The sequence below is a fragment of the Lynx rufus genome, unplaced genomic scaffold, assembly GCF_022079265.1.
Source record: "Lynx rufus isolate CCGP_SWC_20201006 ecotype Redwood Valley unplaced genomic scaffold, mLynRuf1.p SCAF_16, whole genome shotgun sequence".
NCBI lineage: Eukaryota > Metazoa > Chordata > Mammalia > Carnivora > Felidae > Lynx > Lynx rufus.
The window spans coordinates 57,151,955-57,179,085 of NW_025814830.1; the positions used below are offsets into that span (position 1 = coordinate 57,151,955).

Here is a 27,131-nt window from a genome sequence, read left to right on the forward strand (position 1 = left end):
TTTTTTGGCATAAAGAAAATGATGGCCTATTTTAGTTACTTGGTACTTCCTTTCCGTAGTCCAGAGACTCCCTGGCAAATCTGTAGGAAAATTAGGACTGGTAGATGTGTGTGTCTTTATGGTATTGAACCCATGAGGGGTGCTACATATCTGAGCTGGTCTATACAGAGGTTGTACGCTCTTCTCCATTGAACTGTGTATCTGTTTCTCTGCCAACACCAGTCTTGACTACTGTCGCTTTATGGTGGGTCTCAGAACTATAGCCTTATGCCACCAATTTTATTCTTGTTCAGAGCTGTTTTAGTTTTTGGTATTATTTTGCTTGCCATTCCAGTTTTACAACTAGGTTGTTTGTATGTATTAAAAAATCCTTTGGGGATCTTGATCAAGATTGCACTAAATCTGTAGATCAGTTTGGTGAACATTAACATCCTCACTATGACAAGTCTTCTGATCCATGAACATGGTATGCCTCTGCATTCATTTAGGTCTTCTTGGTGTGTGTGTGTTCTAGCTCACTGATCCTTTACATGTCCCATTACATTTATTTTTTTCCTATTTTTTTTAATGTTTATTTAATTTTGAGAGAGAGAGAATCAGAGCATGAGCAGGGGAGGGGCAGAGAGACGGGGAGACACAGAATCTGAAGCCGGCTCCAGGCTCCGAGCTGTCAACACAGAGCCGGACGCGGGACCCACGAACTGTGATATCATGACCTGAGCTGAAGTCAGATGCTTAACCGACTCAGCCACCAGGTGTCCGACATTGGTTGATTTTCTAATATCAAACCAGCCTTGAACTCCCAGGACCAACCCCCTTGCATATGGTATATCATTTATTTTATATGGTGCTGGATTGGATCTGTGAGCATTTTGCTGAGGGGTTTTGCATCTGTAGTTTCCCTTCATTGTGCTTTTTTTTGTCATGTTTGGGTGTCAGGGTAATACTAGTGTCATAAAGTGAGTTGGGAGTTATTCCCTCCTCTTCTGTTTTCTAGGAGAGACTCCATGTAATTGGTATTATATATTTATTTAGATAGAATTTACCAGTGAAACCATCTGGGCCCGGAGGCTTCTTTTTTGGAAGAGGTTCACCATTAATTCCGTTTCTTTAACAGTTATAGATAGGACTGTTCGGGTCATCTAATGCATCTTGGGTGAGTTTTGGCAGATTATGTTTTTTGAGAAATCGGTCCATTTAAGTTGTTGAATTCTATGCATAGCGTTTTTCGTGGCAACCCCTTACGAACCTTTGCATGTCTGCATAACCTGAAGTGTTCTTCTTGTCACTCTTGTGGATAATTTGTGCCTTCTCCTTCTTTGTTCTTTGTTATTCTTGCTACAAGTTCATCCGTTTTATTGGTCTTTTCTGAAAGAACTTGTTTTTGGATTCATTGAGTTTTCTCTGTTGCTTTTCTCTTTTCATTTTAGTTGGTTTCTCGTTCTTATCCTCATCGTTTCTTCTAGCCTGCGTTTTACACTTTTTACAGTTTCTTAAGGTGAAACGTTAGGTTGTCAGTTTGGGACCTTTTCTCCTTCCTGATTCATGAGTTTGCTCATGCAAATCTCCCAGCAAGCACTGCTGAAGCTTGACCTGTCCCCCCAATTTTTATGTGTTTTCATTTCGTTCAGTTCAAAATATTTTCTGATTTTCTAGTTTCTCTTAAGACTTTTATGACTCACGGATCATTTAGAAGTATGTTGTTTATTTTCCAAGTGTTTGCAGGCCGTTATCTTTCTGTTCCTCATTTTTAGTGTAATTCCCTTACAGTCAGAAAGCATACTGGATACGATTCTAGTTCTTTTAACTTTGTGAAGGTGTATCGTGTGCCCCAGAACGTGGCCTGGTGGTGACACGCATGCTGCTGCTTCCGGCCACGGCGCATGCGGGTCCAGCCCCCGTGGTCGGTGTGCTCAGCTCCTCACGTCTGTGCTGGGTGTCTGGCCGGTTCTGTCGCTAAGGAGGGGTGTGAACTCTCCTCCGTAATAGTCTGTTTCTGCTTTCTGGTGTTTGCTGATGTATTTGGAAAGTCTGTCACTTGGTGAATGCACGTTGATAATCGATACGTCTTGGTGTCTTGGCCATTGTGTCATCTTGTGATACCGCTTGTATGTGACGTTCTCTCTTCCAAGTTCATTTTGTCTCATGTTAATACAGCTGCTCAGTCTGTTGTGATTGGTGTTTATGTGGATGTATGGTCCCATCCCCTTGCTTCTTACCTGCCTTGTCACTGTCCTTGAAGTGAGTGTCGTAGAGGTGGTGTGTGGTTGGATCGTGTATGGCTTCTCCCGTCCCCCTGACAGTCTTCTAATTGGTGTGCTGAGAGCATTGACGTTGAATTTGATTATGGAAACGAGTGAACTCCAGCCACCACCACCCACCACCATTTGCCGTTTGCTTGCTGTCTGTTGGCCCAGTTTCTCCTTGCTCAGCTTCCCTTTCACTGCGCTCTTTGGACCCATGTTTTAGCAGCCCGTTGTAATTTACCTGTTGAGTTTTTGACTATCTGCCTTTGTACAGCTTTTTAGTAGTTATTCTAGGGCCTATAATATATATACTTCCCTTTTTGGAATCTACTTAGACTCCACACTTAACACTCCCAGAAGAATGTAGAATTCCTACCACGGTCAAAGAGAAAAATGCTCAGTGACGCTTGTTACAAATGGCATGGCAGACTTCATCCAGGACACAGGGATAAGTGTAGGGCCCCCTGCGGTGGGGCTTTTCAGTGCGGAGGAGAGGTTGGGCTCAGCTCTGGGTGCAGTGTGGTCTGTGGACATGTTCTTGCGAGCAGCAGGCGGGATTGATGGGATCTTTGCTGAGGGCAGGCCGGGTGATCACGTGTCACCTGAGGGTGATACCAGATGTGAGGCTGACCAGGTACCAGAGCGGGGGATTCTTGCTAAACTCAAACAGCAGGGTTTTGTTAAAACTGGATCTTACAGGGGCACCTGGGTGGCTCAGTCAGTTGAGCGTCCAACTTCGGCTCACGTCATGATCTCGAGGTCCGTGAGTTCAAGCCCCACATCATGCTCTGTGCTGACAGCTCAGAGCCTGGAACCCGCTTCATATTCTGTGTCCCTCCCCTGCTCACGCTCTCTCTCTCTCTCTCTCTCTCTCAAAAATAAACCAAGATTTTTTTAAAAATTAAAAAAAAAACAAAACTAGATTTTACAGGTAGGGCACAGGTGGGCCTGTGATAAATTTTGGGAGCCTGACTAAAGTCTGGTCAAGTAAAGAATCTTTGTCACCACATACGGGTCCCTTTGCCTTCTCTGTCTTCAGCAAACACCATTGTCGTGTGTAACATCTACAGAGGTAATGAACTCCATTAGGCCAGATTATGATGTTTGCTTTCAGCACTCAAAACGGAAAAACCTCCTGAGGAACAGAATAGTCAGTTTTATTCACCCAGGTACTTACCAGTTCTGATGCTTTCATTTCATTTCTGAGCTTCCTGTTTTCTTCTGGCATCATTTCCCTCCCGTCTGAGGAACGATCTCTGGCAATTCTTTTAATTCGGATCTGCTGGCCACAGGCTGTCTCGTTTTTTATCTAAGAGTGTCTTTGTCTCTTCTTCCATCTGTAACGTTACTCTCACTGGGCCTGGGGTTCCGGGCCGATGCTTGGAAGGTGCTGTCCCGCTTCTCAGCCTCCGCGGCCTCTGGTGAGAAGGTGGTGGTCGTCTGACGCGCGAATCCGCTCTGGCCGCTGCCAGGCTTTTCCTTTATCCTTGGTCTGCAGTGCTTGGATCGTGATGTGTCTGAACTGGCGTTTCTTTGGGTTTGTCCTTTTGGGGGTCCGCTGGGCTGCTTGAATCTGCGGGTTTCACCAGACTTGAGACTTTTCAGGCAGATTTTACCCACGACCCCTCTGGCTCCTCGCTGCTCTCCTGGGAATCCGGTAGCAGGAATGTGGGCCCTCACAGCAGGGAGTGGGGTCGGGCTGGTTTTTCCTGTTGCACAGATGGGCTGGGCCAGTTCTACTGACCGGTCTTCAAGTTCTCAGACTTTGCGTTGTGACCTCCGTGCTGTTACTGAGCCCATCCAGTGAATTTTTTTTACTGCTGTTGCTGTGCTCTCCAATTCTAAAATTTCCTTTTGGTTTTGCTTTATAACGTTTCTCTCCCGGGGCTTTCGGTTTTTCCATGTGCTTCTAGAGCGTTTGCCCTTCCGTTTGGAGCACGTTTATGATGTCTGTCTTAAAGTCTTCGTTAGGGGCGCATAACATCTGTGCCGCCCGGCCTTGTCCTGCACAGATGGCCTTTTTCCATAAGAGTTGACATTTTGCTGGCTCTTCACGTGCTGAGTAATCTTGCGCCCAGGACGCGAGAGTATTATGTTATGAGACTCTGGGCCTTGTTTATTTCCAGTGGAGAATGCTGACTTTTTTACCGTTTTACTGTTACCCAGTTAGCTTCAGTCATCCAGCGCCAGCCTTCTCTGGGGTTGTGTGCCTGCCTCTTTATTTTCGGGGCCTTTGCCTCGCTGCCCTGTGGCCAGTCTGACCTTGGCAGTGGAATCAGATAGAGGGCAGCGGTGGAAAAATGGGTGAAATTCAAATAAAGTCTCTGGTTCAGCTGAAAGACAAACGCTGCCTCCTGCAAGCAGGCTAGATGGCAGGTGCTCGGCTGGGCCCTGCACGTGGAGCCCTGTCCCCTTGGGGTGGGGTTGCTGTGTCTGTAGGAAGTGGGCTCAAGGAGTCAGTAGACAGCTGCTGTGTCGTTCTTGGAATTCCACATTCTGTCCAGGCCTCGGACAAACGAGTCAGACAGTTTTACAGCCTCTTTTAAAGGGGTCTCTGATTTTTTTTTTTTAAAGAGGGATGGTTCTTCCCCAGAATAAGTTCATTCCAGGTGGGAGTTGTTAAGTCAGAGCACAGCACTGGCCTCGGTTCAGTCACCTTTGCTGGGTGCACTGACAGCTTCCCACGGGGCCTCTTGACGTGCTCGTCCTCTGCACGGTCTTCTGGCTTCACGGAGAGCCTCTCAGCTTCCTACAAAACCCAGTCTCCCTCCTGCCCTGCACTGCGGTCACAACCGAGGGAGCCCCCTGCTTCCCAGGGCCGCGTGATCCGGGCTCGCCCTCTCCTGGACACCTGGGGCCTGCTCGCAAGCCAGCCTTTCCCGGTTGGCTCTCCGCTCAGCCTCCTTCTAACCGAGCGGAGGCCCCGCGGGAGCTGCCAGGACCCGGCTCCTGCTGCCGCCCCGGAGCGCGAGCCGGCCACGCACGCCTCCTCACACACACGTCCTGTGTGAGTGCTTTCCCCAGGAAGCACCCTGAAGATGGGAGTTTCAGCAGGTGCCGGGATCACAGCTTTTACAAGTGGACGGGCGGCTCAAATCCAGCCAGGCTCCGACTGAGACCTGGGTCAGTGACTCACGTCCTCCACTAGAGGACGGGGCTTTGTAGGACGAACGCGGTGCCTCACAGCTCCCCGCACAGCGCCTTCTGCCTGGGCTCTGGGACTGAGCGGTGCATTTCTCAGGGCACCCGGGGGCTCAGCTGCTTAAGCGCCTGATGCTTGTTCTCAGCTCAGGTCATGATCTTGGCCCAGGTCGTGATCTCACAGTTCATGGGATTGAGCCCCGTGTCAGGCTCTGTGCTGAAAGTGAAGAGTCTGCTCGGGATTCTCTCTCCCTCTCTGCCCCTCTCCCGCTTGTACACATGCATTCACCTGCTTTTTTCCTCTCCCGCTCTCTCAAGTAGACATTTAAAAACCACAAAACAAGAAAGATGCATTTTTCAATCATTTCTAACAAAATGTCTAATTTTGGAAGGGCGCGTGTCTCCAGGGGTCACGAGGGAGGCAGGGGGAGCCCCACACTGCGAGGTGTGTGCTCTGAGGTACGTGTTTCTCTCCCGTGCTGTAGGTGACCCCAGGGTTCACAGAGAAGGAAGGAGAGCTCTTGGTCAGGGGGCCGTCCGTGTTCCGTGAATACTGGGACAAACCAGAAGAAACCAGAAATGCCTTCACCTGTGACGGCTGGTTCAAGACAGGTAGGAGGGGGGCCGGAGGGAAGGGGACACCCCATCTTCAAGGCTGTGTCCCCACCCTGCCCCCAGAGCCCACCGACCTCTGAAATGAGGGCAGCAGTGAGGCCTGGTGGTCCTGCCACGTGCCGTGGGTCAGGAGCCCCCTGAGTGTCAGACACCCTCCTCACCCCTCCCTCCCACCTTCCCCAAGCCCCCCTGCTTTGTAAATCTTCTCGTCCCCCCTCCCCCCACGCAGGATCCTAGGTCCTTCTGATACTATGTGCTTCCTTTTCCGTCTGGGTCATTTTACGTTGTTCTCCACACCGTGCCTGGGTGGTTTGTGGTGCTGCCTTGATGTGGGGGCCCCCACCCCCAGCGGGACCTAGAGCCTGCCCAGGCTCCGTGCCCCGGCCCCTCCGCTGTCCTCGCCCTTTCTGTCCTCCCCCCCGCCTCCCCTCCTTGGTCCCAGCAGACCTTGTGAACGCTAGGTTTGCAACTACGGCAACTCACTTCTGTGTGTGCTCACTTAGAACGTGTGCATGGACTACTTCTGGGTGGTTTCTCCTTTCCTTCTTGTTTGTCTGTGTTTGTAAAACTTCTGTGCTGAGAATGCATCATTTCACAAGAATCTCAAGACACTGTTTTCCAAAAAGAAAGGCCTGTCTTCACGTATCACCATACGCGGCCCCGTAAGCCGAAATCTGCCTCGTTCCGTGCTCTCCTGTGGGGGGCAGAGCCGAGGAGAGACGGCAGGCAGCTGGAGCGGGGTGCCGTGGGGTCACCGTGCGCCTCTTAGGAGAACAGTGGCTGTGGCCCTGAGCCTCGTGGCCCCGCAGTGTGTGCCTGTGGCTGGCATTCGCGCGGGCACCTCACCGGGCTCGTGTCGGCGTGGATCTGTGGACGGCAGGATCACGTGTCCACTCTGATCTGCTGCTGTCGTGGGCCTGGGGTCACCGAGCGGCAGAGCGGGGACCCACGTAGACCCTGACGGTCTCAGGGTGCCGTGTGGGCCTGTCAGATGGGGGTTTGGTTTGAAGGGACAGATGAAGGATCTTTCGGGGGGGGGTGCGTGGAGGTGTCCCCTTCCTGTCCCACTGGCCAGGCGGCACGTGGGTCCAGACTTGCTGGTCCTGCAGCTCCCGTGGTTCTGTCACTTGCCTGCAAAAGTGACATCCCAGCGGCCGCGGGTGGAGGCGTCCAGGCTCCCCTTTCCCTCTGTGCCGGGCAGAGAAAGCAGGTGTGCAGATGGTCGTGAAGGGTTTGTAGAGGGGACGTCTGTCAGCCTTCGGAGCAAGGCCGGGCCCTGAGAACCCTGGCAGGTCAGCAGAGGGCTCAGGGGTCAGGACCCAGGAACCCTGGTCACCTGTTTCGGAACCTCCTGTCGCCACGACAGGACGTGGTCAGCACGTTAGCTCGCACCCGCGCGGTGTCCCTTTGTGGACACCGCGTTCACACAAGCCAGTCTCATAGCAGCAAACCTCTCCGTGTCATTGTCTTTCAAATGCATTGTTTAAGAAACGCTTATTTTGAGCTAATTGTTGTCTGTAGCCCTCTGGATGGTCCCTGACTTGCTTTATGGCCGTCTTCTTTTATTTTTAAGTTCAGGTGAAAAGCCGCAGATGCTTTTTTCTCTAAAAACCCGGGAGCCCGAGCCCCGTGGACTTTGCCGGTGGCAGCTCCCTGGGCACCGGTGGCCGCGTGCACAGTGTGGGCAGTCAGCGTGAAAGCATCCAGTCACTGCCGCTGATGAATATTTGCGTTGAAAAGGGATAGCCTGCATTAATTATTGTAAAGCGATGTCTTTAGGAGAAAATGATTTTGAAATTCAGTTTAATTTCATTGTAATGTGCTGCAAACAGGAAGGGAGTGTGTGTGTTTAATTGGCTCTCGGGGGTGAGGCCTGGAAGCCGTGTGCCTTTGTCACAGGCCATTAGCGATACAGGCTGCATAACGAGCGGGCGCAATCAGCTCACAGCTGCCGGCTCCTGCGGGGAGAGCATGATATTAAATAGAAATCAGGATAAATGAAACTTAACCCTTTCCCAGGCTGGCCCCTCCTGCCGTGGGGTTCTGGAGGGTTGCTGGGGAGCCGCTGCTGGGGGCTGCACGGGGAAGGGCCGAGTCCGACGTGGAGGAGAGGAGAGAGGTCGCCGGCCATCCCTGCCCGGGTCCTGCCGCCTTCCCCAGGTGTGCGGGGAGCTCCCTACAAGCCCCCCCCCCCACCCCGGGGTCGTGGCTGCCCCTCGGGGAGGAGATCCAGGGTCTCCTGAGAAACTCTCTGGCAGTCACAGTGACCCCTCCTGGCTCTCGTCCCGCCGGAGCGCCACCACGTGGGCTCAGAAACCATCGCACGTGGGCACGAGCGCTGGCCCGGGCAGGGGGCAGGTGATACCCCAGGAGCCAGGTGCCCTCGGGCCTTTATGTTAACTTACTGTTGGAGCAGAGGACAGAGGACACAGCTGAGGGCACGGGACGGAGGTGAGGACACTGGGTGGAGCTGAGGACACGGAGTTGGGGACATCGAGCTGGGGACATAGAATGGACACGGGGACAGAGCTAGGCAGGCCTTACGCTTTCTGCTGCCTTTGATGCTTCCCCCTGAGCAGTTTTGTGTTAAAGACACTGATAACTGAACATGAGGAAACAAAAACGGCCTGACTTTAAAAAATACTTCATCATACGCTGTTTAGCGTTAAGAAGGGACCTCACGAACCGTGCGTGCTAAGGACACATTGACGCGTTGGCTGAAGGTTGTTAGGGCGTGGGAAGCAAGTGCCCTGAGCAAATCCACCAGAATACCAGCGGGTTCTTGCCTTCTTCCGCAGCGAGCACGCGACGTTATTACTGGGGACCGACAATACGGCGACTCAGCAGCAGGGCGACAGAGGGGCCCTGGCGGGCATTGGGGTACACAGGGGTCCTCTCCAGAGCCGCGCCCCCCAGAGGATCGCTCCCTGAGCCCAGGCAGCCCTGGGGCCGGGGGAGCCAGCAAAGGCGACGGACAGATCACAGTAGAGAAGGGCGGTTGGCCGTAAAAATACATAAAATACGGTCTCACTTCCTGGTGACGAAAGAGGAAAGTACAGAGACCGAGATTTACTCCTTCGCCAAATTGGTAAAGCTTCTGAACGCTTGGCACTCGCTGCCATGAGGCTGGTACTTCCCCTCCTGCGGGTGGGATCGTGTCAGGAGTGTTTCTGCGAATCTGTCAAAGGAAGTGAGGAGAGTGGGCAGAGACGGGTGTGCAGATGTCCGCTGGGGCGTTATTGGTAAGGCGGGAGGGCAGTGATGGAGGCTGCCGGTCGTTAGGCGCGCCCGACAGTGGGTGTTGAGAGGCCTTTAGAAACCGTGTTTTGGAGACCGATGATAACATGAACTGGTGACGCGTGCCCTGCGCGTGCTGGGTTCCCGTGCGCTGAGCACACCGCCGGCCCCCGTCACCCGTGTGAGGGGCTCCCTCTTTGCCTGGGTCTCTGGCCCCGGCGCTCCCACAGCGAGCTGGTGCTCTCACGGACACGGCGGGTACACGCGTGCTTACGCTCCCCGCTTCCCTGGTGAAGAAGGACCCGGAAGGGCGCTCGGGCCCCGAGTCTGCCCTGCTCACCTCCCGCCTCGCGGCTGTCCTGAGTTCTGGTTTGCTTCTCCAACCAGGGATCTTCCGTTCTGGCCAGTAAGTCCTAGTCAGGACCTACACCCAGTGATGCCGTGCTGGGCGTCGGCCACGCGTGTTCGTGGGTGTGGGTGCGCGGAAGGGAAGGCTGTCCCCGACCTGGGAGGCGGGGTCACAGTGAAGGCTGTGCCAGGCGACGGGGCACAGACTGCTACTGGTCCGGCCCCCGCGCTGGCGGCTCCTTCCTGAGTGTGTCGTGTCTTTCATTCTTGTCTTGCTTAAAAATCCTTTGTTTCCCAGGGCTCCCGGGGGTGCTGTCCTGTGTCATCTTGTGTCACTTGTCAGGCTCTGCTTTCATAAAGCTAAGTCTCAGACCCCCCGGGACAGGCTTCTGTGGGCAGTGATGTGGAGGGCGCCCCCGTTGGATGTCGAGCTCCCGCCACCTGCGGGCCACCGCGCTGCTCCTTCGGCCCCACACCCTGGGCGGCGGATGACTGTGAGTTTGAGGTTTATGTCAAAGTTGTACACGCGGCTTGAGGACCCCTGTGGCCCCGGCAGTCTGGGAGCCCGCCCCGGAGGCCCCGCCCTCAGTGCGTGGGGCACTCGGACCCGAGGCTCATGGTAACCGTGGTCCTTCCGTCCTTGCCTCCCTGAGCAAGGCGTCTAGCGCCACCCCGCCTCCTGGGGGAGACCCCGGTGCCGGCCGCCCCCACCGGGCCCCTCCTGCACCCGCAGCCGCCTCCTTCCCTTCCGCTCCGGAGCCCAGGAGCCCCCTGACGACGGGCACGCGGGTGCACACTCGGGGGGCACGTGTGTCTGACGTGCTCATTCTGTCGGGCCGGTAGAGTTTGGGGTCGGAGCCTCCGCGTTTGCCGCAGCCGCGCCCTTCCTCACGCTGCACGGCCTTTCCCCTCTTTGAGGTCCTGGAGAATCGTCTCCGTCCCAGACACCTCAAGTCGGACAATCCGAGCACCGAGGCCGCTCCGACTTTGACTCTGTCCTGATGCCAGTGCTCGGATCCCCACGGCCTGCGATTCTGGGAGTCGGTCGGCTGATTTTCTCCCCCTGGAGCCCGGCCGGCGCGCAGGGGCTGAGAGCAGGAAGGGCAGGCGGGAGGCCGAGCCCCGTGTTCACAGGCCTCCTTCCCCCGGCGCGTCCGCCGAGCCTCCGGTGCCGACCAGCTTCCCGGGGCGCCTGTCCACACCCCGCAGGTCAGCTGTTCCCGACCCCTGGGTCCCAGCTGGCAGCCTCCAGCGTTTCCTACCGTCCCTACTGAAGGCTTCGGGCCCCGGAAACGTGGTCACTCTTGGTTTTCTCTTGGTTTTCTCAAGAGGGAGAGGGCCTAGCAGTGTGTGTCACACCGGCGGGCTTTAGGGGGCTTGTTCTCCTGGGAGTTGTGCCATTTCCTTCCGGCGTCTTCCTAGGCCTCTTCGTCACAGGAGTGAGTCCCCGGGCGGCGGGAGGGAGGCCGCCGCATGAGGGAGGAGCCGGGCCTCGGGGTCCCCCTCGTGCAGGCGGGTGACAGCGGCTCCTCTGTCTTTCAGGCGCCCAGCTGTCTGGGTAGCAGAGCCGAGGAGAGGGGCTGGCGCGTGTGCCCCCCGCTGCCCGGCCTAGGCCTCCGTGCCCGCAGACGGACGCAGGAGCGGTGGGGGGAGCAACCCCCATCTCCCCAGGGACTAGGAGCCAAAGCCTGAGTCCCCGTGGCTGCTGGAAGAGCCAGCTGGTCCCGCCCCCGGGTCCCTCACTTGCCTGCCCCGGATCCTGCACGGCCGAGGACGGTGTGCCCGCCAGCGGCCCAGGGTGCCAGGTCTGCCGCCCGTGCACGCCCACGCATCCGGAAAAGCAGCCTCCGGGTGTCGGGAGGTTTGCTTCCAATGACTGAGGCAGAGACAGGAAGTGGCCGTGGCTTTGAGAGCAGTGCACACGTCCTGCTCAAACCCGCAAACCCGCACTAAGGTTTACGGGTGGTGATACCGCATCTGTCAGAATAAAACCCCCGCAGAGTGGGCTCCGGAGCTGAGAGCTAGGATGGTCACTGGCAGGGGACGTGGATTCCAGAATCCGCGCCCTTTGATAAATACGTTGTTATAAAAAGTGAAAGTTACCAACTCGGTTGGGGTCTTGTGTGTGTGAGGCCCCTTCTGGGTGGCAGGCGTGGTCTCCCCGTGGGCCCAGCCTCTGTTGCTCTGCTGGGACTTACTTAGACCCGTGGCTTTTGTGCCCTAGACCCTTACGGTGGGGCAGGAAGGGCCCAGGGAGTCCCCGGGGACACGCAGGAGGGTCCCAGATGCCTTCCAGCGACTGTTCACAGGGAAGCAGGGAATCACAAGCCCCGAGGATGGGCCCTGTGCCAGAGGGAACTCACAAGGAGGCCCCTTCGGACCGGGGTGTCGGGCCGCTGTGAGAAGGCAGCGGCCTAGCGGGCGCAGAGGCAGGTCCCGGGGACCGAGTGGGCAGAGCTGGAAAATTCCATCCTAGAAGTGTCCCTTCGTCTTTGTGAAAGGCATCAAGGGACTTGGGATTTCTTCTGTGGGCCCCAGGAGGCCACCCCCTGCGGCTGGCAAGGCATCCCGAGGCGGCCAGCGGGCGCAAGGGTTCCCCTGAAGCAGCAGCAGTCGTGGGTGGGTGACCAGAGGGAGTGAAAGTCAGCACTCAGTCCTGACCGTGCCCCAGGACCCGGTGTTCGTGTGCACACTCTGGATGCGGAACTGGACCCCCCCGAGGCCCCCCCCCGAGGCAGGCACGGGACTGGGCTGACTGCCCGTCAGCCGGCTCTAATGGAAGGGTGAGGCTCTCGGCCCTGCTGCCTGGCCTCTCGCTGGCGGGCGAGGGGCTGCCTCCTTCCCCGACACAGAAGCCAGGTGCCTCGGGAAGGATATTGAGCCTGCACTGTCCTGTCTCCCGTTCGGCCTTCAGCATCAGCGGGTGGAAACCCCGTGTGCAGCCACGGCCTGCTGGGTACGGTGGTGGCCCTGGCTGGTCTGCACGCATACGGGCACCTCCCGGGGTGGGGAGGCCTGGGGGGCAGAGGCCTGTGGCTGAGGGAGTCAACCCACCACGAGCTGCCTCCTAGCACTGGCTGGGGGCGACGCAGGGTCGCGGGGCCTGGTGGGGCCGACACGCACAGGTACAGAGTGGAGGGCCGGGTTCTCCTGCCGCCCTGCACCCCCATGCACCCCTCCGCCCCCGGAGAGTGAGGCAGGTGTTTGCCAGCAAGGGTGGAGCGCTGACACCTGAGGGGACCTCACCAGGCACGTTGATTAGCACCCTGCCGAGCAATTTCCTGTGCTGGGTCTCAGTCCTGAGTTTAGTTCACAGATTCTTTCTTTAAGGACTTCTTGCTTCCTTGCGGGGTGGTTCAGACGCTGCAGTGACTTGGCCGTGCGCCCGCCAGGGGAGGCCGGAAACTTCTCGGTAGGCCAAACAGCAATTTCTTAAAACTTTTTATTTGAAATAGGCACAGACTCACAGCAAGTGCAGATGGCATGCAGGCCGGTCACCTTCACACCATTCCCCAGCGTCCTCGTCCCCCGCACAACACCAAGGCCCACCAGCCCTACACACACGTGTGCTCACTGCCCTCATCGCGAGAGTAGATGCGGGGGTCCCCCTCCCTCCGCCCCCATCCCTGTGGTTTAGGGCGTGGCGCCGAAATAGGTCCTACAAGTGTACCCGGCATGGTTCCCGGGAAATCCGCGTCCTCCGGGCAGGCCTCCAGGCTCCACACCCAACCCCGCCTGACACGGACACTTGGGGAGCACGCGAGGGTGTCCCTGCAAGGAGGTGCGGCCCCATGGTGTGCGGCAGGCCTGAGCCGTCCCGTGTCGGCTGTCACCGCCCAAAAACAGAACCCGTGTCTCCGCCGACCAGGCTCACCCCCATCTCCCCGGGGGCAGGGCTGGACACTGGCCAGGTGGTGTCCACGGCGCAGTGGGGTCGGCGCTGGAAGGAGTGGCCGTGCCGTCGAGGAGGCCGGGTGCGTGAACGCGTGGGGCGGGTGGGTGCTGTCCCGGTACCACCTGGGTCTGGGAGGCGCTAGTGTTTCTCACCGCCGTGAATGGCAGGCCGGTGCGCGGTGGGCGGGGGCTGTGGGATCGGCGGCTTCCGGCAGGGCTGCGTCGCTGACTGCGAGATCTGGGGGGGCAGGGGGGGGGACGCAGGGACCAAGGTGGCCGCGGGGCCTGTGGGGTCTGCGGGGTCGGGGTTTGGAGACAGTGGCCTCCTGCCAGCCACCATCTCTGCTGGACTTAGCCTCTGTTTCAGCCAGTGCCCAAGGAAATGGAGCAGAACGCCTGAAGGGGGTGGTGAAGGCCCTTGCTCTCTGGGACGTCCAGCAGCCTTGCGGGCCAGGCCTCCCACTTCCGAGTATGTCACCGGGTTAGCCGGAGCCCCCACCCTTCCGCCCGAGGTCCCGCACTCAGAACCCAGGTTCCTGGGGCCTCAGGGTCTCCAGGCACAGTGGGGAGGGGTCCTTGGGAGAGCAGGGCGATCCCATCCTGGTCCCCTTCACCCCCGAGACGGTGGTCCCCCACCCGGCCCCTCCCCTGTCCAGGGCAGCGAGCCAGAGCCCTGGGCCTCCTTTCCCTGCAGTATGGCAGGGCGGGTGGCCTGGCGCACAGCCTCACCCGCCCCGGTGTGGGCACATGGGGCGTCTTCAGCAGGACCAGGGACCGGAGCCTGAGCCCAGGGCAGGGTCGCTCGAGCCGCCGGGTCTCTGGGCAAGTAGAGATGGTGGGGGCTGGCCCACGAAAACTGCCGGAGGACCCGAGTGCCAGCGTGGTGTCCCCTCCAGCAGCAGGAAGCAGTAACTGCTTGGACTAGGGCCGTTTGGGGTGTTTAAGGAGCAGGTGGCCGGCGGTCAGAAAGCTCTCAGGAGACCACACAGCCATCCAGTGGGGAAGGGGTACAGCCAGGACTGGGGCTGCAGCCCAGGAACGGGGGGCACGGTGGGCCTTGCAGGACCCAAGACCGACTGCACCCACCCCCGTGCGCCTCCACACTTGGGCCCCTTCCCTGCTGGCCAGCCAGCCCCCCAGTCAGCTGTCCTGGGGCCACGACGCCCTTTCCAGTTGCACTTGCCAAGCCTTTGGCTTCTTCTGCTTCCTGTCGGCGGGGGAGAGCCCGTCACACCCGTGGCCCTGTGCTCTCGAAGCCTGGCCTTCCCGCGCCATCGTGAGCCAGCCGGCCGCCCGGCTGCCCACAGGCTTCCGTCTGGTTTAGGAGACCGGATCACGCCCTGCGCTGCGGCAGCTCCGGGCGGGGTGCGGAATGATGGATGGTGCCTTCCCGCACGGGCGGCGTGACTCCTAATGAAACACTTATGACTTATTCCAGCCAGGAACCCGGCACGGAGCGCGGGGTGTGCGGTCGTCGGCAGGGCGTGCCAGCGCTGTCCTCAGAGGGCTGGGGGGGGGGGGCGTCCCCACGTGCACGTGCCCACACGTATTCACACACGTCGGCACACAGACACACGCCCACCTCCTCCGGGCCCTCACGTCCTGGGCTGGCACTCGCTGTCCCCACGCCACCCGCCTGCTCCCGCTAGGGTGTTGGCGAGCGTCATACTGCCCAGTGCTGCCCAAGAGAGGACCGCCGGGGGAAGCGGGATGGGGGACCACGAAGTCGGGGTGGGGGAGCAGGAGAACTTTCTGCTGCCAGAGACCCCGTGTGACTGTGCGCAGCCCAGGAGACCCCACAGACGAAAGGCAGCTGCGGCGGGACCGGCCGCGCCGGGACCCGGCTGGGACCAGGACCCCGCGGTGGGGTGGCCGAGGCAGCTGGGCCTCGCTGCCTCTGTTGTCACGGGCCTGAGAAGGGGCAGCAAGAGACTGAGCTGGGTGGTGAGGGCACCAGCCACCGTGCCTCTGCGCCCTGGTCTCTACGGGCGGGTGGTCCCCATCGGCCCTTCTGGGACACTGCTGTCTGCGTGGGGACCTCAGGCTGAGGTCACAGCCGTTGGAACTCGGGCTTTGCCGCCTTGTCCTGAGACCCCGCATCCACCACCGTCCCACGGGGTCACCACGTGGGGGGGTACTGCTCCCAGACACGGGCACCCAGCCGCGCGTGTGCACCTGTAAACACGCGTGCCTGCTGGTGACCAGAGCCCCTTCCCTCAGGCGACACAGCCGTGTTCAAGGACGGCAGGTACTGGATCCGGGGTCGCACGTCCGTAGACATCATCAAGAGTGGTGGCTACAAGATCAGCGCCCTGGAGGTGGAGCGGCTCCTGCTGGCGCACCCCAGCATCACAGGTCCACGGCGCCCCCACGCCCCGCCCCCACGTCTGCTGGGGCCCGCCCACCTCCTCCCGCGCCACCTCCTCCCGCGCCACCTCACACAGCCCCTGTGCTAGGAGCACGGCCCCAGGGAGGGCTGGAGCAGAGGCGTGGGCATCCGGAGCTGTGCCCAGAGGCACCGGCGGTTGCGGGTCCAGGAAGCTCCTGAGCTCAGGTCACGGGTTGTGAGGACCCTGAGGACGGCAGAGGCTCCCCAACGTGACCCACTCTGGACTTGTCGTTGTGCCCAGTCCTCTTAGTGACTGTTTCCTGGGGCCGTGCAGGGAAGGCAGAGACATGGGAAAGCTGACCCCCACCCTGAGCTCCATCCAAGGGCCCCTGGGGACCTGCCCCCCCATCCCCAGCAGGGTGACCCCGTGCTGACCCCACGCCCCTTCCAGGTGGCTGCTAAGTGGAGCTTTTCCCGGGCTCTTGCTTCAGGGCCCCCATCCCAGGCGTGTCCCGGGCCCGTGTTAGCCATCGTGGCATTTCCAAGGCGTCCCTCCCTGCTCTTCTGTCCACAGATGTGGCTGTGATTGGAGTTCCAGACATGACATGGGGCCAGCGGGTCACCGCAGTGGTGACCCTTCAGGAGGGACACTCACTGTCCCACAGGGAGCTCAAAGAATGGGCAAGGTAGGGGCAGGCAGGCAGCGGTCCTGCTGTCGGGGGAAGGGACGGGGGCGGGGGTGGGCCGTCCCGAGGTCGGGGGAGGGGTGGAGGGGGTCTCCGGTCCTGCTGCTGTCCATCTAGGGGTCAGGGGGAGCCTGAAAGGTCAGGTGACATGTTACGTTCCCCAGGCCGCCCCCCCCCCCACACACACACACACAAGGGGCCCCAGGAAAGGTCTGTAATGGCAGGTAGGATAGAGGTAGAGAAACAAGGATGCCAGGTGGGAGCCCCCGTCCTTCCAGCGGTGGGACAGGGTGCATGCTGGGGGGCCTCTCCAGCCTTCCAGAGGAATCTGTGGGCAGGGCGCCCCCTTCTTCTCCCTTCCCCCTCCCCGGGCTCCCTTCTGTCTGCTGAACACAGGGATTTTGCACGTGCTCTTTGGGAGTCGGGGCCAGAGCCCTCCCATCCTGCGCCCCGACCTTAGCCGCAGGCCCGTCCCTCACCATGTGTCCCTTTCCCGGGAGCCTCTGTGCCATATACCATGACCCCGGGGCCTCTATGCCTGCCAGCCTCACAGGCCCCCTTCCCTGTGTCTGCGGTGCCCCGTGATCCATCGGGCTGGGAACCGACGGGCAGGGGCCAGGGTCTGGAGGCAGCTCAGAAAGGAAGCTGCCAGTAATGGCCCCAGATTCTGGGGAGTTTCTCCTGCCCGTACTCTCTCCCCTGCAACCCCTTCTTCCCGACTTGCCTCCCTCTCCTCAGCACTAAGATCTTTTTAGCTCATCCAACGTGATTTCACGAACAGCAGGAGAGCCTTGTTTCGTGAGGGGCAGCACAGCTGGGCCAGGAGCTTCCCCTGGATTTTCGAAGTCACAGTTGGAAGAGTCGGTTTAACAAAGGAGAAGGTTCTAGTGGCTGTAGCTGCTTTGATTAGACAAATTACTTTGTTAAAGAGAAGAAAGCACACACCCTGAGCTGAGCTCTCTGCGGAGACTGTCAGGGCGCAGTCTTGGCCGCCCCCGTGTGGGGAGCCCCGCACCCCAGGGCTCATGTCCACCCCGCAGGTGTGTGTGCACACGCCTGGCTCGGGGCCGGGGAGGACGCGGGACAGGCTCTCCGTGCTCTGGGGGATGCACACGCCTGGTCGTGCTCTCTCTGCTCCGGGGGGCCCCCTGGGAGGCCAGGGCAGGCGGCTGACCTGCCGTCTCTAGGACTGTAGCACAGTGAGGCCGGTGTCCGGGCCTCTGTGTCCTCAAGCAGGGCAGTCACTGGGCGGTGGCACGGAGGCCACCCACCCCGTGGAGGGAGAAGAGGGATCTTCCTTCCGAATGGGCAGGTCTGACTCCGGACCTCGGTTCCAGCTCTGCCGGATGAGGCTCTTAGTGAAGGTTTCTCTCTCTCTCTCTCTCTCTCTCTCTCTCTCTCTGTCTCTGTCTCTCTCTCTCTCTGTCATGCTCACTGCCATTTGGGAGTCTTTCTAAGGGTTCTTCCAAATAACATTTTCCTCTATGCTCCCACGTTTTTCCTTTCTGAAGATTCCGCCCTTACAGACTCCACTCCTCAGGGAGGGCTGACTTCCTCTCTGTGCTGCACCCGAGCCAGACCTGGGGGCTCAGGCAGCACGTCCCCTCGGAGGGGATGAGTGTGGCCTGGGACGGGGCGACAGGGCCACGTTTGCAGGGTCTGGGACGTGGACCACCCGCTACCCCTCCACCCCCCAAATACCAGGTCGGAAAGGGGTGTGGATTTACACACCAGGGAAGAATCCGGGGTCTGTGCTCTTGAACTACGGTGTTGATGTCTGATGAGGCCATTGGCTTAGTGCCTGCTCGGGAGAAGCGCCGTCAAGTAGCGGGTTGGGGGGAGGGACACCTCTGCGTCCACGCGTCCGTTTCCCCAGGAAGCCTGCTGTTAGCAAACAACTCCGCAGGATCCCCGTCTGAGAGCACAGCTTGCCTTGCGGTGATTCTGAAAGTTTCCCACTTGGCCAGTTGCCGAGCTGAGACCCCCTGGCAGAGGCTGGGGCAGCACACCCCACCGTCCCCAGGGTCAGAGTCCTCGGTCCAGAAGGACTGCTGTCCTTGGAAATGGCAGGGTCCGCAGGATTTAAACCTTCCTGCATCCTCCATCACACCTTTAGATCGCTTTCTGATTTTCATGGCTTTTGTTCCTTTTTTCAAAAGTGGCTGCTAAGTTAGGGTTTGTAACACTGGGCTCTAACTTGACACCATTTGGCACCCCGTGACGTCCTGCCCCTCCGTGCGAATGCCGCCCCCGATGCACACTCACCCACGCTGCGTTCTTCACTCTGCTGACCCTCGAGCCGCTGACCCCCGCGCAGTCGAAACTCTGTGTGTTCTGACCCCGAAGACTTACCTGCTAACGGCTTGCTGTTGAGCAGAGGCCTCACCAATAGCCGTCGATCAACGGCACTTTGTAGGTCGTGTGTCTTACTGTGCTCTTACAGCCCGGCGGGGTGCAGGGAAGAAATGTTAGGAAAATCACAAGGGAGAGAAGATATATTTACAGTCCTGTGCTGTATTTATCGAAAAATTCCACTGACAAGTGGATTCATGCAGCTCAAACTGGTGGTGTTCAAGGCTCAGCTGTATTTCTGTTCGAGCATCGGCTCTCAGAGAGGGCTCAGTCACAAGGAAGTGATGCGTGTTTCCGTCCTGTGCCCCCAGGCCCGCCTCTGCCTTCTCTCTCTGGGCCGTGGCACCAGCTTCGCGCTGGCCTGCCGAAGGGGACGCAGGGGAGGGCCGCCCACGGGCACTGGGGGCACAGGGTTTGGGCAGCAGGGTGGGGGGCTGAGAGGGGCTGCGTCCCTGGATCGGACCTCCAGGTTTGCCCTGCCGTGCTCCAGAGCCCCTCCGGCAGTCCTGGTGGCCTCGCAGCAAAGCCCAGCCCAGCTGCCTGTGTCCTCTGGGCCCTAGTGGGCAGCTGGCCGTGTGTCGAAGCTGCTGGGACCATAGGTGGGCCCCCCTCTCCCTTCACGAGCCAGCACCTGAACCCCGAGCCCCCCAGAGTAATGATGCGTTCAGTGTGGTGTTGGTGACGCTCGCTGCCCATGGCCAGATGGACACGGCCCACGAAGACAAGTGCGTGTTCATGAGCACCCGGCCGCTAAGGCTGAGATTTGGGAGTTCTCTGCCACGGCCCCTCACGAGCTCACCACGACCTCCCCGGCGGCTGAGATGCCCCCACAGCTTGCAGACCAGAGGCCACACGTGCCTGCTGGCCCCAGGTGGACGTTGGGATGCCGTGTCCCTCTGGCCTGAAGCTTGTGGTCAACAGCCCCAGAGAGTGGAGCTCAGTGGCCAGTGGCCCGGGAGGCCAGGAGCTACTGTGCTCTCCTGCCCCCACTGTCTGGCCGAATCCTGTGGTCTCCTCACGAAGGGGCAGGTGGCTCAGACAGGGCCTCAGGGGAGCCAGTGCCTACGGCCCGAGGAGCCGTCCCAGAGCAGAGCCCGGGGGTGGCAAGATCCTACCACGTGGCCACTCACAGGAGAACACGCCATCAAACGGGGCCCCTCGTGGGACTGCGGGGTGCAGGGAGGGCAGCACCAGCCCGCGAGGGGCCCCCGGCCCTGCCCGCCTGCCCGTTCCGTCCGTCTGGCTGCAGCCCTGCGGCCCTGCCCTGCCCTGGGAGGCCTGACCCCGAGGAGGGCTCGTCCTCTGCCCACAGGGGAGCCTGGAACCCAGGCCAAGGCAGCTCCCTCCATGTTGCTGTCCTGCAGCGGGTGCTCTTCCAGAGCCGGCTCGGACGTGGCCGGGCTTCGGGGCCCCGTGGGACATCTGCCCACCTTGCAGGCTCCCCGTTGCGTCGGGAGGGGGCTGTGCGGTCCCCAGTGCCTGCCGCTCAGACGCTGCTCCTGTCTGCAGGGGCGTCCTGGCCCCGTACGCCGTGCCCTCTGAGCTGCTGCTGGTGGAAGAGATCCCACGGAACCAGATGGGGAAGATCAACAAGAGAGATCTCATCAGGCAGTTCTACCCGAGTGACCAGGGTGCCCCGAGGCCAGGCACCGGTGAGCCAGCGTCCCCTGTAAACTAGAACCCCCCAGATCAGAGGGAACAGCGCCGGGGCTAGCAGAAATGAGATCACAGTGCTGATTTTCAGATCCGACGTGACCCCCTGTCGCCTCTGCTGCGTCCTCACAGCCACACCCACACCGAGCGTAGCTCCCTGTGCTGCCGTCTGCTGGGCGGGTCCCCGCAGCGTCCAGCGGCACGCCCCAGGGCAGCGGGCCTCCAAGCAAAATTCAGTAAAGTCTGTGCAAAGACAAGCATGTGCCGTGCTGTCTGCCCAGGGGCGCCGGGGGGCACCGCATGCCGGGTCCAGAAGTCCTGCCTCTGTGTGCACAGCCGAGTGTCTCCCACACTCTGGGCTGTCCATGTGGCCTCCCCAGGTGACCTGTGACCCCTCCAGGCCCTCCTGGCTGGACACCCGACTGCTCAGAGAAGCCAGCCGGGAGAGTGGGCCTGGGTATCCTGGTGGGGACAGCCCGGCACCGTGAGCGCGGCATCACCAAGGGGCGTCCCTCTGCACAGGGCCAAGCGGACCGCCACGGGGACTCAGGGCTCGGAGCAGAGTGCCTGGATGCTGTGCTGGCGGCCACATGTGGCCCCATGATCCCCCACAGGAGCTTTCTAGACCAGGGGCCGGGGGGCCTCTGTGACGGATGAGCCAGGGGATCCGAGTTTCTGGCTCCGCGGCCACGCGGCCCCTGTCGCTGTCGATCCTGCTGTTTGTGTGAGAGTCCGGCTGATGGGCCGACAGCTGCCCTGCCTTGACCCGCCTATCTGTGCCACGCCCTCCCCGGGGCCCCACGGCGCCCTTTTGCGTCCGCCCCACAGTCCTGCCCCTCCGCTCTTAGTGGTGCTGGCTCTGGCACATGGGTGCCCCACCCACACTGCAAGCAGAGAATCTAGAAGCTTCCGGATAGTTGATCGGAGACCACAGCAGCTGCTGCGCCCAAGACTGCTGGAGTCTGGAGCTCTTTCTGAACGTTACGTGCCCGGAACGCTTGCCTAAAAGACCAGCAAAATGGGGCTAGGGGCGGGAGGGGCCACTTTGGCCCTGGGCAGGGGCCAGGTGCTCGAGACGCTGTGGAAGCCGGCCGACTACTCCCCTACTCCCGCGCGGTGTGCGGCCTGGCTCCCCGAAAGCCTGACCCCAGGCGTGGTGTTTGCTCCAGGGTGACCAGCCCATGCTCCTGCCTGAGCCCGGGACACGCACACCAGTCACTGCCTGCCAGGCAGGCTGGCCACCGGAAGGGCTCAGCTGGCCGCCTGCCGTCCGACTCTTCTGGGGGGGTGGCCCTCGGCACCACACGGGACAGCGTGTGCTCAGGCTGGCCCTGGTCTGGCCTTGTAACTAGGGAGCCACCTGCCACTGGGGGGAATCAGATCGAAGGTTGCAGGGTCTTTAATCCTGAAAGCTTTGATTCCTGAAACCATTCACAAAATTATTTACTTCATGCTATACTCTGTATCAAATACCTTGAAAGCCTAATAGTCACCTTCTACTAACAAGACCACGGAAGGATGTTGGCTTGTTTCGGGAACATGTGCCTCTGGGGACACGGAATGCCGTGTCCTCCTTGTCCGTGTGACCGAGCATGACGAAGCTTCCCCCTTGGCTGGACAGCCCTGTGCCGTCCTGTGTGCCACTCCCAGAGAAGGGCCAGGAGCAGGTGCCTGAGGTTGGCCGTGGGCAGCTTGGTTAGCGGCCGCTGGTGCCCCTGGCCCCCTCACCCCCAGAGGCCCCCTCACCCCCAGAGGGACTCCTGCAGAGGCATCAGCCGCCCTGGGGCTGAGGCTGTTGGAGGGCAGCGGGCGGGCCCCGGAGGGAAGGAGCACACACAGCTGGTGTAGACGGCACAGGTCCGCGCCCACACGTACGGGCACCGGGGCCAGCAGAAGCCGGGCCCCGTGACGTGGGGGAAAGGCTGGAAACAGCCTCGTCTCTGCCTCAGTTTCCCTCTTCGTGACTTGAGGCTGGCATTTCCTTAGGGCTCTTCTGGCCAAGGACTGAGGGCTTTGCTTCCTTGGAGCTCAGTCCGTGGAGGCTGGTGGTGGCCCCAGCGTGGCCTCCCACCTGAGCTCCCTCGAGGGCTGGGCCAGCACAGGCCAGGCTGCCATGCGCCCCCTGACCACGTCCGCCACGGGCACGGCCGTCGCCACATGCCTAATCCCTTTACCGGCCACCGTCAACAGCGCAGAGTCCCCGACGGTCAGGGACTCTCCCGGGCCCCGGCCACTGCTGTCCACGCTCAGATCTTTCCGTGTCTCCCCTCTGTGCCCTGGGGCCTCCCCCTGCCACCTTCACACGTGGCATCTGGCTTCTCCTGAAACCCTCCTCCCACGCCCCTCCGAGGGGCACGGCGGGAAGTGAGACCGGACGGACACCGGACGAGAGTAGAGATCCTCTGTGCGGCACCCTCGGGCCCAGGACGGATGCCTCTCCGTCGGGACGGGGGCGAGTCCCCACGAGGGCCCTGGGATCGGACTCTCCAGCTGAGGGCAGGGGCAGCGGGGCCCCCCCCGCCAACACAGGTGAGCGTGGGGCGCCCCCAGCAGCCCGGGGCAGGGGCCAGGTGCCCGAGGGAGGAAGTCGTGCGAGCGCTCTGAGCGCCCCGAGAGCCGGGTCCTGGGGCGCTAAGGCTGGGGTTCCCGTCTGGGAGGGTTGGAGACCGGCCCTGCTCGCTGTGTCGGGAGGACGGCGTAACCGCGTGGAGCGGGGCAGCGCCTGGCGGGTGGAGGCAGCCCCGTGTGGGAGACGCGTGCCTTCAGGGGCCAGGGTCGGGAGGTCCTTTCCCAAGAGCCCCTGGAACGGCTGAAGCTCTGAAAGCCAGACTCCCTTTCTGTTTTCTCTGCCACGAGGTGGGGGGTGGGGTGCACCCTGAGTACGAGGGAGGGAAGGGCGGCGGCCCCACTCAGGTCCCCCCTGCGGGCAGCAAACCCGACCAGACCGGCCGCGCTCCCGTAGCCCGGCTGTGTCGGACAGACGCCCCGGGTGTTCCCAGCCTGTTGTCCAGACAAACGGGCGCCGTGTGGTGGGCGACGGCCCAGGGTCCCAGGAAGAGGGAGGCCGGGTGCAAACCACTCTCTGTCTGGGGGTGAGGTCAGACGACTAACCAAGCCCAACAGCGAGGCCGCCAACAGACGCGTAACCGTGCGGGTACGGTGGTCTGGGCGGGAAGCCGTCTGCAGGGAGGTGGGGCAGCCGGGAGCCCAGAACCGATCGGCAGCCAGGAACTGCGGCGGCAGGGCCATCCCCAGGGACCCAGATCAGACACTCTGCCGGCCGTGGATGCCTCTAGAAGCCGGGAGAGAGGGGAAACGGATCGTCCCCTGGAGCCTCCAGGAGGAAGCAGCCCTGTGACATCTCAGCACGTGAGCCCCCAGCCTGAGAGGACGAGCGGCCCCCAGGAGCGTGGTGGCAGTCTCCCCTCAGCTGGCAGCCTCTGGTTCCTGTGGACTCAGCCCCTCCGCGCCCACGCGGCTGTGACCGTGGCGGGTGCGGAATGTGGGAAGCGGGTCTGGGCACAGGAACAGAGGAGTTTGGGGAGGGTCTCCGGGCACGGTCACTCAGCCGGGACAGGAGGCCCCAGCTGTGTCCTTGCCAGCACCTCCCAGCAATCCTGCGTTCGCTTCCCTCTTCTGGGTCCCAGGTCGGGGCCGTTCGGTGGGGAAAGCACCGAGGGGGCGGCCAGGGCACCCGCACGACAGCCCACGTGCCTCTCAGAGCCTGTTCCACGGGCAAGGCAGGGACAAGCGCCCACGCCTGAGGCAGAAGGACTTGGTGGAAATCCCATTCCCGAAGGTCCCTCCCTGTGCCTGGTGCAGGCGGCAGGCTTGGCAAGGGGTTTGCTCCTTGGCCCTCAGCCCCTAACAGGTGGCTTTTCTGGGTCCTCTATCCAGGGGCCCAGCCCCAGGAGCGGGGGCACGGGAACAGGAGCTCAGGACGGCCGGGGGCCCGGGGGGCTCAGGCTGCATCTGAGAAGCGGGGCCCTTCCTGCAACGCAGCCACGGCCCAGCACGGAGCAGGTACCAGGAGGGCAGCTCCCACCTGACCTGTTCTCCCCCGAGACCACGCGGCCCCTCTGACGGGGGCTGGGGCAGGTGGCCGGCCAAGGCCCTCCCTGAAGGCCCCACCCCCCTGCGTCTGCTGGCAGGTGGAGTTTCCCCACCGCGTGTCAAGTGTAAGGGAGTGAGCACATGCCTGCAGGGCAGGGCCTCCTTGTGCACGTGTGTGCATGGTGGGGACTGCGTGTAGGGTCCACGCATGTGCGCGCTCCTGCACGTAGTGGCCCTGGCCCCACCGCAGCCCCTCCCACACGGGCCGCGTCTCGTCATCGGCTTGCCAGTCACGTCGTCGCTAACAGTCTGCTCGTAGATACACGGCCGTCCAGTTACTCCTTAAGGGTTACAGGCCATTAAGCTGTCAGTCTGCTTCATTCCGGCCCATCGGCGCTGTCCCCACCAGCACACAATAACCATTAAAATGACACCAGGAACAAGCAGCCGCGCCCACACGGCGTCCGTGACATTCCCATTAGCGCCTGCCTCAATGAGGAAGGGCCGCTTCTGAGAAGACGATGTCACACTGCGCCAGCCGGACGGGCGGCCCGCTGAGCAGACACACTGATGGGTGTATACACACACACGTAGGTACGCTCACAGACACACAAATGTTTACAAACAACACCGATCTGGGCTCTGAAGCCTCCTGCCAGGTGTCGGCTGCCCCTGGGCCCCCAGTGACCAGTGAGGGCCAGATCAGGGTCAGGGATAGCTCAGAGACATGCTGGGAGCCGGCAGCAGCTGGCATGGGGCTCCAGCCCGGGACCCTGTCGCCCCTAAGCAGCCTGCATGTGGACCCTGCTTCTCCCAGCCCCAGAATGGTGACATCTCTTCACAGTGGCTCAAGTACGTTTTTCAGAATCACTTTAAACACTGAGGACGGAAGAAAGAAGACCGGCCAGTGCCGTGTCCACCCGGCCTGTTGGGTCTTAGCCTCGGGCAGGACTTGCCTCAGATCCTTTTCGAGAAGTAACGACAGCAGTCCCAGCCTCCGTCCCACACTCAGGAGCCGAACACACGGTGCCCGGTGCTCGTGATATGTTCTCTCAGAGGGACACAAATCTGCCACTGAGTTCATGCTGTTCTGCTGCTGGCTGTGTTTGGGGACCTAAGCTCTGAGTTGCCATGCGGAGGCCCACCCGTCTCACGGGTGGATTGCATGGTCGTAGGCACAGGCCTCTTCCCAAAAAGACCATGTCGCATAGACAGCCTCCAGCAGACAAGACGCCGTATCTCGCCTCCACGCAAAACAGACAGACTTTAAATCTTTGCCACGGTGCTCGGTGTCAAATAGGATCCCTTTATTTTAATTTGTACTCCCCTAATTGCTGCTTAGGTGGAGTATTTTGAATATGTTTATTGTCCATTTGAATTTTTTATTCTGTGAATTGCCTGTTTGTGTTCTTTGCCCATTTTCGAGTTGGTTGTTGGTAATTTTCTTGATTATGCATTGGTTGCGTGGCTTGCCTTTTTTTTTTTTTTTAATTTTTTTTTAACATGTATTCATTTATGAGAGACAGAGAGCACAAGCAGGGGAGGGGCAGAGAGAGAGGGAGACACAGAACTGAAGCGGGCTCCAGGCTCCAAGCTGTCAGCACAGAGCCCGACGCGGGGCTCAAACTCACAAGCCATGAGATCATGACCTGAGCCGAAGTGGGACACTTAACCGACTGAGCCACCCAGGCGCCCCTTGCCTTTTATTTTTTTAATGGTGTCTATTGATGTGCAGAATTTTTAATTTTTTTTTAAATGTTTATTTATTTTTGAGACAGAGAGAGACAGAGCATGAACGGGGGAGGGTCAGAGAGAGAAGGAGACACAGAATCGGAAACAGGCTCCAGGCTCTGAGCTGTCAGCACAGAGCCCGACGCGGGGCTCGAACTCACAGACCATGAGATCATGACCTGAGCCGAAGTCGGACGCTTAACCAACTGAGCCACCCAGGCGCCCCCAGAATTTTTAAATTTTAATGTGTTCACATGCATTCAGGTTTTTTACGGTTTGAGTTTTTCTTGTCTAAAACTTCCTTTCCTACCCCAAGTTCTTAAATACACTTTCCCATGTGTTTTTCTAAAAGTTACAAAGCTTTGCTTTTCTCGTGTAAACCCTTCATTCATTGCAAATTCATTTTCACACGTTGTGTGAAAGGCCCTGATTTTTCCCACGTGGAGTGACCAGTGTTTCCTTCTGTCCACTGAAGCACGTGGGCCTCCGCTCTCTGCCCAGCATCCGGGCACGTCCTGCTCCAGGCTGTGCCGCCCTCTGCCCTCTTTCCAAAGCCGAGGCGCCTGTTAGCACACGGCACCGCTATTTCCTTCTTCAGAACCGTCTTGGCTGTTCTTGGCCCTCTGCTCTTACGCCAGAATTTTAAGAGCAGCTTAAAGTTCCTTTTTAAAGAACTTATTGGGGGTGATGAGATTTATAAGTTAACGTGGTGACGTCTGACATCTTCACGGAAGTGCGCCCTCCCGCCCACAAACACGGCCCAGCTCTGTGTTGTGGGCTCCTTCCTGTGTTGTCGTTTTCCCAGTAATAATCGTGCCCGTCTTTCGAGAGGGTTGGTCACAGGTC

The 27,131-nt window shown here is 59.9% G+C and overlaps 1 protein-coding gene across 6 annotated transcripts in view; it reads left to right on the forward strand.

Annotated features, from left to right (window-relative positions):
* Positions 1–20,758, forward strand: part of ACSF3 (acyl-CoA synthetase family member 3) — a 45,329-nt gene extending 24,571 nt beyond the window's left edge. For 5 of the 6 annotated variants that reach the window (XM_047078936.1, XM_047078938.1, XM_047078934.1 and 2 more), the window contains 4 exons: positions 5,873–5,999; positions 15,702–15,836; positions 16,385–16,496; positions 20,358–20,758. In XM_047078936.1, the coding sequence (XP_046934892.1) occupies positions 5,873–5,999; positions 15,702–15,836; positions 16,385–16,496; positions 20,358–20,526 (543 nt within the window). In that variant the 3' untranslated portion in view covers positions 20,527–20,758. The remainder of the gene's footprint in view (positions 1–5,872; positions 6,000–15,701; positions 15,837–16,384; positions 16,497–20,357) is intronic. The other variant, XM_047078940.1, reaches the window with a different exon arrangement.
* The last annotated feature ends 6,373 nt before the right edge of the window (positions 20,759–27,131 follow it).